The sequence below is a fragment of the Dipteris shenzhenensis genome, chromosome 23, assembly GCF_047967505.1.
Source record: "Dipteris shenzhenensis isolate YYH24624 ecotype China chromosome 23, Dip_SZ_1.0, whole genome shotgun sequence".
NCBI lineage: Eukaryota > Viridiplantae > Streptophyta > Polypodiopsida > Gleicheniales > Dipteridaceae > Dipteris > Dipteris shenzhenensis.
The window spans coordinates 49,650,045-49,662,684 of record NC_141618.1 but is presented as its reverse complement, the minus strand read 5'-3'; the positions used below and the strand labels follow the sequence as shown (position 1 = coordinate 49,662,684).

At 45.9% G+C, this 12,640-nt stretch overlaps 1 protein-coding gene across 1 annotated transcript in view; it reads right to left on the bottom strand.

Annotated features, from left to right (window-relative positions):
* Positions 1-12,640, bottom strand: part of PA200 (proteasome activating protein 200) — a 178,368-nt gene that overhangs the window by 152,267 nt on the left and 13,461 nt on the right. The window contains exons 2-3 of the mRNA XM_087395003.1: positions 592-694; positions 372-484 (exon numbers count right to left, since the gene is read on the bottom strand). Coding sequence (XP_087251129.1) covers positions 372-484; positions 592-694 — 216 coding nt within the window. The remainder of the gene's footprint in view (positions 1-371; positions 485-591; positions 695-12,640) is intronic.

Sequence of the window (12,640 nt, the reverse complement as noted above, 5' to 3'; positions counted from 1 at the left end):
CATTCAGAAACAAAACTAGATAAAATCAATGGTTCTCCTCCCTGGGACACAACTCTCTCTTTGATAAACCATATATTACCAGTTTATATCACTAGATTACAAAGAACCAGGGAGTTGAATCATAAGACAGGACAAGGGAAAATGGAGAACAGGCGGAAGGGGGTGGCCGGGGGGGTTGGTAATGATATAGCAGTGGCTTAAGCCCTAACTAAACATCAAAGCCTAGTAATATTCAAAAACTGTTCAAGAGAAAAAAATGAACTGTGAACAAGCCATAGCCAGCTTTTATTGCAAGAATAAAGCTTCTTCAAGTAAATTTCAACTTTTATGGTCACAAGCACGTCAATTAAATCCAAGTACATTCACATTACCTCTTGAAATTGTTTTGCAACAGTAAATCATAAAATGGCCTCCAGTCGAGAGTAAGATCAAGTTTCTTTGAATATTTTTTCAAGACTTTGAAGAACACACTACCCCATCTTGCCTGTCAAGTCCACAATGTTTCATTAACTACTTATACACCATGATATAGACACCAAAACTACTGTTCATACTCAAATAACATGATTAATATAAAAGGTTGAGCCTTACTTGCACGTAGCAATTGTCGTCAGAATGCAAAAATAAATCCAGCAATATTGTTACAAATAGCTCAACATCCGAAATTGCCAGTACGCTCTTTGCTTTTAAAAAGCTGCAAAACAAAAAGTCCATAATAAAGTTCATTGTATCTATCAAACACCCTCCTCAGTGCAAGCCAGTAACACTTCTAGGTCCTTATTCCCTCTGCAATGTTCAACAAATTATGAATTCCGTTATCTAACAGATTTACCAGTAAGCAGAAGAACAATAAAAGAGTATTTCTTGCTCATAACCTGATCCAATACACTCATACGAAGGAAAATATTGTGAATTCAATCAATATTCAATCTCAAGGTGATGTATCAACAGGACTCCCTACACGCCCCAAAAAAGGTAAATGTTGGCAGCCATTTAAGTGTATACACAATAGGTTATCTCCTCTGTTTGAGGCTTCCAATTTTATTCTTCCTAAACATGTGCATATGCGCATTCCACGAGCGATGACTTGACAGGTTCCCTTGTTTTTTTTCCTCTAAACAATGAAAAATGTTTGTCTGTACAGCAACCCTAGGTCGCAAGCAACATGTCAATCTCCTAGCAAATTTGGGTCTCTCATAACTGCTAGCTGCCAATGACAAAAGTAAATTTCATAAACCTGGCACTACAGCAAAGCAGCATACCAATACACAGATCATAACGAGCACACATGAGCTCCACTCATGCTGTGAAAACAAAAACAACCCCCCCCCAAAAAAAACACAACCGACAAGCACATATAGACAATTCGAAACAAAAAAATAGATACCATGTCCCCGTGTTTCTGTTCTAACTCCTGTTGGTGTTTGTAGGTAGCTCATAGTTAGCGAATTGTGTTTTATCCCTAGGTTAGCCGCCACTAAACGTGAGGTCACACAAACCCCTCCTTGTTTAGGGTCGGAGCCCGACCGACGGGGGTCACAGTGGCCCTGGTTAGACGCAGAGCTACGACCAGGAGACGTACCAGGACTGCACCCTTGGGGGGGCGACAGCGCTCTATTGCTGACCTCATGCCTCCACCTCCACAGCCTCATCCATCCTGATGTCCTGCTGCTGCTGCTGATGATGATGATGATGATGATGATGATGATGATGGTTATGATGATGTCGACGATGATGGTGAGATTGATTGATATATACAGTCGAGATATGACTATGTTGTACTTAGGATTTAGTACTACCATTTTGCATTTTTTGCTGGTGTGGATGCTCCTTTAGTAGCTCCACTACCACAGCTCATTGTATCAGGTTTTTCACAGTCTCATAGACCCATCGGTCTTCCGAAGACTTTAATAAACTTTCTTTCTTTCTTTCTACACAAGGCAGGTGACCCCATGGATACTGGGAACTATCGCACTCTCATGATTGGCCATACGCTGGCCAAGATCTATGGAGAGGGAGATCAGCAGCCATACAGAGGCACATGGGGAGCGTGCTCTAGGCCAGGCACGTTTCTGGAGACAGCACTCCACACTAGACCACATCTTCACCCTGAGGACTAGCATTGAGGAGTTGAGGTCGAGACGCTAGAAAGTCTACGACTGTTTTGTAGACTTCCGGAAGGCCTTCAACACTGTCCCGCGATCCCGCATGATCAGGAGACTACAAGATATGCAAATTCCTGAAGTTCTGCTCTGGGGAGTGGTGAGCCTATAAGAGTCCGTCAGAGGGAGAGTTCGTGTCCCAGGAGGCCTATCAGACTGAGTTGAGAGCACGATCGGGGTAAAGCAGGGATGCCCTCTCTCACCGACTCTCTTCGGGCTCTACATTGATGAGATTACATCTTTCATAGACCGTCTAGGAGGCGAGGGAGCACCACTAGTTGACTTGATGACACAGATTCTACTATATGCGAGTGACATAGTCCTCCTGTCATCTTCGGCAGAGGAACTACAAAGACATCTAGATGCCCTAGAGGTGTTCTGCAGAGAGAGAGACCTGATGGTTAACCTTGGGAAGACCAAGGTCATGATCTTCAACACCTCTTACACAGTGCTTCACCGACATAGCTTTACATACCAGAGTCAACCAGTGGAGATTGTGCAATCCTACACATATTTGGGTGCAGTTTTCATAGGGCCAGTTTTCACGATGACCCACGCAGCTAGAGCACGACTCACACGAGGGCACGGTGCTTTGGCCCGACTAGAGCGACGAAGTTTTGGCTTTTCGACACTCTAGTAAGACCGGCTGCCATGTATATGGCACCTTATTGGGGGTGTGATCTTTTAGCAACAGAATGGAGGAGATTTGAGCGGCTACAGGTGAGTATGGGCTCTAGGATGATTCGGAGTAAGCCCTCGGTCCCCCATCAGATAGTATAGGTAGAGTTTGCCATGACCCCTCTCCAGGTTGATGCTATTTTTTCAGAGAGTGACATTCCTCCACAGAGTTTGGGACCTACCTTGCGAGAGACTTCCGAGGCTGGCACTAGAGTCTTCCATACAACTAGCAGAGAGTGGGGTAGGTACAACATCACCGCATGGTTTGCCAGTCACGGCATTCAGATGGATCGGCTTCCCCCGTTTTAGTATAGCATGGATGTACTGCCCGAGTTGATCCCACCGGATGAGATTAACCGCATCATATGGTTAGATCTCCTCCAGCTCCACACATCTCGCACTTGGGGGGAGGACTAGGAGTTCCCCACCAAGACCCAGCTCTTCTATGACCATTTTCTGAGAGTATCGGAGGATGGGCTCATCATCAGACCTCAGTATCTCGAAGACAGAGGAGTCTCACATGCGCTGACGATTGCCATTGGACAAATGCGGCTATCGTCCCATCAACTGAGGATCGAGGTAGGGAGAGCTGCAGGCATACCCAGAGAGCAGCAGACTTGCAGGTTGTGCACGATGAGGGCGGTCGAGATAGAGGAGCACTTCCTATGTGTCTGCACAGCCTACTATGAGATCCGAGGGCGCTACCACTGCCTTTTTCAGGAGGGGCACGGCTTTGGCCCACTCTCACGACTGATCCACTTCCAAGACCAGGTCTGTATTGGGCTCTACCTGATGGAGATGCGACACACACAGAGACGCTACTACGACATATCAAAGAGCAGCAAGATGGGACCACCGCACCACAGGGTATTGAAGTAGACCGAGCGCCGAGACAGGTCACGGATTTCTATGCATTTGACTCAGCTCTAGGGCACTCTAGGGTAGAGGAGGAGGAGCTAGCCGACATGAGAGATATATGGATCGATGGAGAGAGCCGACACAGCACTGCTGGATGAGGGACACAGAGACCCACACGATGCGACAGGCGACCAGAGCACACACAATCAAGGTTCGACCTATTTCAACTCTCTTGAGGGGAGATCGATCAAGGCGAGGCGTCACCCTTGACATAGCCCATCAGATCCAGAGATCGAGGAGACCATGTCCTCCACCACCACGAGAGATAGCCCAATAGATGCACATACGTGAGCTCTTTGCATCTCATCAGAGAGCCACTATGGAACCTGGATACATGGAGCCAGTTCATGCCCTTGGGACTCTAGCTCTGAGCACTTAATATTTTCATGCCACGCTCATGCTATATTGCTACTTTTTTGCTATTTAGTACTAGTATAGAATTTTAGTACTCAACAAGGGCCTTAGTGAGCCCTTTGCCCCAGCCCACAGTGGTCTGTATGAGTTACTTGATTCCGTACCTTGTCCCATAGGCCCGCGAGGCCTTCTACGGACGTTAATATTTCTTTCTTTCTTTCTTCCTTTCTTTCTCTCTCTCTCAACAGTCATACAGAGGCTAGGGGGCAACGGGCACTGGGATTCCAGAGGCAGCACTCTACCCTAGATCACATCTTCACTCTGAGGGCTATCATTGAGGAGAGGTCTAAACACCAAAAAGTCTACACATGATTTGTAGACTTTCAGAAGACCTTTGACGCCGTCCCACAATCCCACATGATTAGGAGACTACAAGAGATGCAAATTCCAGAGACGCTGATCTAGGATGTGATGAGCCTATATGAGTCAGTTAGAGGCACAGTTCGTGCCCCATGTGGTATATCCGATTGGGTCAAGAGCACGATTGGAGTGAAGCAGGGCTGCCCACTCTCACCGACCCTCTTCAAACTTTGCATCGATGAGATCACATCCTTCATAGAGGGGGGGAGGGATCATTACTAGCCGACCTCATGATACAGATATTGCTATACGCTGATGACATAGTCCTTATAATCATCTTCAACGGCGGAGGGCCTGCAGCGACATTTGGAGGCCCTAGAGGTGTTCTGCACACACTTTTTTTTTTTGTGAAACCAATAGCTATAAAATTAACATGAAATCAATGTACATGACATTAGACTCCAAAAGAGAGCCTAATGGAAGAACTCAAAAACATTGAGAAAACACTTCAAGGCTAGTAGCATCCAAGTCCCTCGCAGCATAACTATCATATAAGGATTGCTTGAGGGACATTCTGAAGAAACCATATGCCTGAGGAAACTGTTGTCCCATCCTAAAATGCAATCTCTGTGTCCAGATGGTCCATAGTACCCAAAAACAAGCCCACTGAAAGAAAAGGAGGAATGGAGACATCTAAGATGAGAAGCATCCAAACATCCAGAAAAGTTTCCCAAATCTGATAGAGGGAAACCGAAGTCGCAGCAAATGAGAGACATGAGTGATCAGTATCCGAGAGTGCGGGCAAGACCATAACAAATGGGGAATTGTCTCGCTGTGATGAGAGCAACGGGGGCAGGAAGAGAAAGCAATACGACGTGCTTTCAATTTCACCCCAATGGAAAAAGCTCCCACTATACATCTCCAAAAGAAAAGCCTCTGTTTCAATGGCATTTTTGCTTTCCAAATGTTCCTGAGTTTTGATTGCCACCAAGATAAAGGCCTATCCAAATTCCAAAGAGTGTTGGCATGCTTATCAATCCATGGCGGTGGAAGAAGAAATCTGTAGACCATCGAGGATGTCAAATTATGCATTGAAAGTGAAGAGGTAGCAGGAGACAAGGAAGTCAGATTCCAGTGCAGTAATCTGTCCTGTACAAATAGCGGGAGGACAGGAACAAATGGCTGCAACATAGTTGTGAGTATTCTCCAAATGGGCCTATGATGCAGACCCAAGGGGAATGTCCTGCAAGCTTGTGGAAATGAAAGCACATAACCATGTGGATCCACCACATCTCCGACCAATCTTATGCCCAATTTCATAAGATTATATGCTTTAATAGGTGCCTGTAAAGCAAGAGGCGATTCAAACACCTTGCTCCAATAGATGCTTTCCAAACGGAGAGAATTACCAGGATGAGAGGAAGCACCTGACCATTTAGCATAAGAGAGAATTCTCTTCCAATCATGAATAAAAGCAGTAGAAACACAACAGCCTGGAATTTTCCCTTGAAATGTGGTCATGACTGCTTCCCAGTGATCTGTAATCCAATGCCCATATGCATGGGACTGCATGTTTCCACACATAGCTGCTAACATAATAGCCCATGGCTATTTTTGCTGAAAAAAATCAGCAATCATAGTGCTCTTTCTTGCCAACATATGAAACTGAAGATTGAGAATATTCAGTCCCCCATGAGTCTTAGGAGAACAAACAGACTGCATGGAAAGTAATCGCAAAGCCTTTTTGTGAGGTTTGCTTTTCCAAAATATCTCCATAGCCTGGGACATATAGGAAGCCAAATGCTTACAGGACCAGGGAAGAAGAGGCAAATAAAATTGCACATATGCCATAATGATAGACTGTACTATCTGAAGTCGAACATGTAGAGGCCAAGTCGACAAGTGCCAGTATTCCAACTTCTTGTTAATCTTTTGAAGCACCCATTTAAGCTATTGTTGAGGGGTAACATTCCACCCAATGGGATACCCTAAATGCCTCACAATGGTATGGGAAGAAATAATGTGGCCTGGCCAAAGAAGTGCATGCCAATCAGCTTCTTTCAATGCTAGAAGATTCGATTTCTGAAAGTTGATATGCAGTCCAGCAGTTAGGCCAAAGTCATTCAAAGTATGCATCAAATGAGAGAGGTCACTTTGAGAATTCCTAGGCATGAAATATGAATCATCAGCATATGCCTGTGCAAGGAATGGCTGTGCCCCTGGAATTTGCAAGCCATGAAGCTGCCCTGTATCTGCAAGATGATCCATGTGCAACAATAACGGATGAGTAGCAATGGCATACAGTAGCGAACTAAGAGGGCATCCCTGTCTCACTGAACGGGTCATAGTCCATGTCCTTAACAACCCACTACCAAGCAGACACTGTGCAGTGGCATGAGAATACAACCAGTAAATAACATGGACCAGCCGAGGGCCAAATCCCAATTTATGCATAGTCTGAGAAATAAAATCCCAGTGGACAGTATCAAATGCTTTCGCAATGTCCACTTGCACAATGAGAACATCTTGTTTAGAATATTTGGCATACTCAATTGCAAGCAGAGCATTGGAGATATTGTTAGTAATATGCCTTCTGGAAACAAACCCATACTGCCTAGGATGAAGTCCTGCTTGCAAGATGAATCGAATCCTAAGGACAATCATCTTGGCAATGAGTTTGTAAATGACTGGCATAAGAGATATGGGCCGCCGATCAGCCATTGTCTCACACAACCTTTTTTTGGGGATCAATTTGACAAGGCCATGTTTCCAAGAAGGAGGAAGAGATTATTCTGCCCAAGCATGATTGATCATGAGAAGAATAGTGTTCTTGAGATCATCCCAAAATGCACGGAAAAATTCAACAGTCAATCCATCCCAACCAGGAGAGCTGCCTTTACGTAAATGACTCAAAGCATCATCCAGTTCATTAAGCATAAATGGTTGTTCCAATGTATGAGCCTGTTCTCAAGACAATATAGGCTGAACATGCATAAGAAATTGAGACCTAGCTGCATTCACTTGCATCGAGTTATCAAACTGAGGAGAAAAGAGATGCTGAAAATGACTAGAGCATTGCAATTCCAATTCTGATTTGGAGGTGGTCCAGGTGCCATCATCCTGCCTAATCCTGCAAATAACCTCCTTTCGCCTATCCGCATGCAGGCTTTTAAAGAAGGCCTTGGAGGAGCAACCCTTATCCAAAAGGGGTTTCATGCGAGCTCGGATTTGCCACTTCTTTAATTTGCGAAGATCATTTTGATGGATGATATGAACCGCATAAGTGCAAGAATCATGTTGAGAGGAGGTGAGCTGCCTGTAAGAGCTGATTACATCCATTTGTTGCTTGTGAATTGAGCCCATTTCAGCTTAAGCCTGAGGTTTTCCATGTGACTCCATCCATAATCTTGAATAACAGCCTGCAAGCGATGGGCGAGACTGATCCATGCAAAATCCATGTCCTCCTGAGCATGTAAGAGGAGGGAGCGGACAGCCACTCTCACCATGTTCTGAAATTGTTGATGAAGCAAATAAGCACTGTTAACATGGAGTAGACGACGACCGAAAAAAGGCATATCATCTGTCAAACGTGCTATAGATAATGTCAGGCATACTCGAAAGTGATCAGATAGCAAGAGGGAATGATCAACCCATAATGCACATGTGAAACTAGTATACTGCTGAGCATGCAACAAATACCATCTGTCAAGTCGAGCCTAGTAATGAGTAAAAGCATTGTGACGGTATGTATAACCCATATCTCTATCCCTTGTTGAGAGCCATAAATCTTCTGCATGCAAGATAGAAAGCATATCCTCCCAGTGTCGAAGCTCAGTGGGGATCATGTGAGATCGATGAGTGGTGTTGTCTTGCATGGCAGGTGAGTTATTAAAGTCTCCACACAAAAAAGCATTGGGCAGCCATGGGTATTGCTTGAGGGAGGCCCACATTTGAGCTCTCGTCGCAGAAGTTTGAGAGGCATAAACCGATGCTATTTCATAAAGATCAGCATGACAGATGCATCTGATTACCATCCATCGACCCTGAGGGTCATTGTAAGCAACCGTGCGCTGCATATCATGTTTCACCAGCATGCATGCCCCCGAAAAGTGCATAGTACCAGCATAAAATATGTCATAACCAGCAAAGTGGCCTTGCTGGCCAGCCAAGAAGTGTTGATTGTGTTCCTGTAAGGAAATTACATCGGGGTGCATTTTATGTACATAGTGCCAGAAAAGTCTCCACTTATTGACATTGCAAAGACCTTGGACATTGTATGTAATGCAAGTAATTAAAGCAGACATAGAAGATATGTACAGTCAAACCGAGAAACATAGTAAAGGTGTGAGATGTCAGATGTCACGCCTCAGCCATGACATCGACGTCCATCTGGCCTCCTGGATCAATAGCTCTATCATCCTCATCATTGTCACATACAGGAATGCCCTTCTTGAGCACGTCAACCCACAGTCGAGAAGTCAGGCTGTCAGCAGGAGTAGAGGCCTGACCAGGGGAGGAAGTAGAGGCATCCCAATGCCGAGATTGTAACGATCATGGCTTAAGCACAAATGCCTTTTTGGGTTGCTGCCAAGCACCCTGGGGAGAGGTATTAGATTCTGAAATTTTGCCCTTTCCCTTATCCTTTTGCTTGGCTGAAACCTGGACCACACTTTCTTTGGGAAGAACAGATTTAGATGTCACATCACCCAATTTGCTAGGCATAGCCTTAGGCCCCGGACCATGAGTTAGAGGGGTAGTATTTTCTGGAGCAATAGCTGTAGGTGGGAGATGATGCAGGACTGCAGGACACTGTGAAGCTAGATGGCCAAACTTATGACAAGTAAAGCAAGCACCTGCAAATACTCCCCATTTCAAATCAAAATATTTTTCACCCAAGGGAAAATCCTCCACCTCTACTGCAATGGAAGAAGGGGTTGGGTGATTTGTATCCCAAAGAACACAAAACCGATTTCGATTACCCGAAGGACGGGGTGGGCATACAACTTGCCCCAAAGTAGCTGCCAGACTTGGTAACTCAGCCCTCATATAATCCGGAAAATCCACTACCTCAACCCATACAAGGCAGTGGTGTCGAATAAGACCGTGATAATCCTTATATGGCGACCATGGCATGACATGCACCATTTGTCTGCCATAGAATAGAGGGGACATCTCCAATATCTGCTGACGATATGAGGCATCCAAAAAATGCACTTCATAGAAACCTCGAGAAGCAAAATATACTCCTTCAACAAAGCAACCTCCCAACAAAGCCTGAACCCACTGAGCCACATCATTTGCAGAAGGTAACTTCCCAGGGAAGAAAATGATAACTACTTGCTGAGAAAACTTCCGGAGAGGAGTAACCAATGAGGGCAGCTTCAGCTTATACTTAAGGGCCGGGGGAGGTTTGGCCCACTCCTTCCGACTCTGGTGGAATTCATCCTTGAGCATGTCGAAAATATAGTGAGCATCTTCAAAGGCTGCAGTAGACAATTCGACTTGCTATCTTTTGGGGTCCCGAGAAAAGTCCTTCCGGGAGTAACTTTTAATATGATCCTCCATGGAGGTAGGCAGGGCAAATCGAGTGTGCTCTGGGCGGTAGTCCTCTCTCGGTAATCCAGGCTGCCCGCATAGCAGCTACCTCCTCCTCCTCCACCCCACTGTGTCCTTGAGCTGACTCGAATGCATAAAAATCTGTGACGTGCCATTGTTTGTGGTTAGCCTCTGCATCCTGTGGTGTGATCGCCTCCTGCTGCTCTCTGATCTGTCGTAGCAAGGTCTCCCTCTATTGGCACATCTCAAGTAGATAGAGCCCAATGCAGACCTGGTCATGGAAATGGATCAAGCGTGATAGAGAGAGAGAGAGAGAGAGAGAGGCCCGAGGCCCTGACAATCAACCTTGGGAAGACCAAGGTTATGGTCTTCAACACCTCACGTGCAGTGGCCTGTCAACTCAACTTCACTTACCGTGGTGAGCCAATGGAGATAGTGCAGTCCTACACATATCTGGGAGTAGACTTCACAGGACCCATTTTCACGATGACCCATGCAGCCTAGGCACAACTCACACGGGGGCAGAGTGCTTCGGCTCGGCTAGAGAGACAATGCTTCCAGGCACACTTCCAGGACCCACCGACGAAGGGTTGGCTTTTTGATACACTGCCATGTATGCAGCATCCTTCTGAGGAAGTGATCTACCCATGACAGAGTGGAGGAAATTTGAGCACCTACAGGAGACTATGGATCCAAGATGATTGGGAGTAAGCCTCTAGTTTCACACGAGATAGTACAGGCAGAGTTTGCCATGACACCTCTACAGGTTGATGCCATCTTTCAAACAGTGACATTCATCCATAGAGTCTGGGACTTACCTCAATGGAGACTAGGAGGCTGGCCTTGGGAGTCATCCAGACAACTAGCAAAGAGTGGAGTAGACATGTATATCCACATGGCTTTGCCAGGCACAGTATTCAAATGGAAAAGCTCCCCCCCTTTCAGTACAGCATTGGGCGCACCCCTTGAGTCGATCCCACGAGATGAGATTAACCGTATCATACAGTTAGATCTCCTCTAGCTCCATACATCTCGAACTTGGGAGGGAGATCAGGAACTCCCCACCCAAGTCCCAGTTCTAACACGACCACTTCCTAAGAGCATCAGAGGAAGGATTCATCATCAAACCCCAGTATCTCAAGGACAAAGGAGTGTCGCATGCACTGAGGAATGCCATTGGGCAAATGTGTTTCATCCCATCAGTTGAGGATTGAGACAGGGAGAGCAACAGGTGAGGATTGAGAGCTGTATGCTATGGACATTGGCGTGGACGTTAATACATCTCTCTCACTCACTAAGGATCTCTCTTTGGCAGTTCTGGGTCTCTTCACATAGACTTCGTATCGAGAGCGGCAGAGCAGAGAGACTACCCACGGAGAGGCGCATATGCACATTGTGTGACATGCAGGAGGTTGAGACAAAGGAGCCCTTCATCTTCAAGTGTCCTGTTTACTATGAGATCGAGGGCATTTCTACTGCCTTTTCAGAGATACCTATGGGATTTTGGCCCGATTCCTCTCCTATCCAGACCAGCGATATTTGGCAAGTTTCATTCATGAGATACTCAGACACCACGAGAGGATACTTCGAGCACGGAGACAGGAGCAAACTGTTTCCTTGGCTGATCCCTCTCAGAGCTCTATCACGGAGTTTTTTCAGCCAGATCACATGGACCCCCACGAGACGAGGCCTCGACATGACCGTGACCCGGAGACTATGACCCGATAGCTCAGACAGAAGGTTGACACACAGATCACACTTGGGGACATCCCCTCACTATTTAGAGTCGGAGCCCGGCCGACAGGGGCCACAGTAGCATAGTTACCGCGGAACGGGAACGTTCCGGGAACGTCGGATGCTAGAATGGGAGCGGATCGAGAACGTCGGGGAATGCCACATCATATGACATGTCAGCATATGACATAAAATGACAAAACATTTAAAATATCCAAGATTAAACTTTAAAGTCTTAAACATTAAAAATTTAAAGACTCCGGAGTCCAGACTCCAAATTGAAACTGAAAAGAAAGTACATTGCATGAGGATATATAATAGCTGAAAATACAAAAAGCTGGCCAAGGGGCAGCCAAGGGTGTTGGAGAAGTGAAAGGAAAGCATGAAGTTGAACACAAAACAAGAGAATGCTTATCGAATGAAGAAGGGTGAGGTCCATATGCAGGCACCTCTACATGAGCCACCAAGCTCCACGATCATCTCCTCAATCAGCTCCTAGAATCTCTCAATCAGCCTATGTGGCATCTACCACCACCTAACAGTGCTTATGGGCACCTAACTGTGCCTCTAGCACACACACATAGAACCCAAGGTGTGCCTGGGGCATACACCTTGAGATATCCCAACAAACCCCCCCTAAAGGGAATGCCTCAGGCTATGTCAAGGATACATCTAGTCACATAGTGTCTCAAGCCATCTCATGGTGGTCAAGGATAAATCTATGGCTAGGACCTCATGCAAGCAAGGGTTCCCAAGGGTGTGAGGCAAACAAAGGGATACATAAGACCCCCCAATGGTTATCTCCCTTGCATGTACATGCACACAATGTCTGTAGGAGGTACCATGGAGCTAAACACATACACATGGCCTACATCATA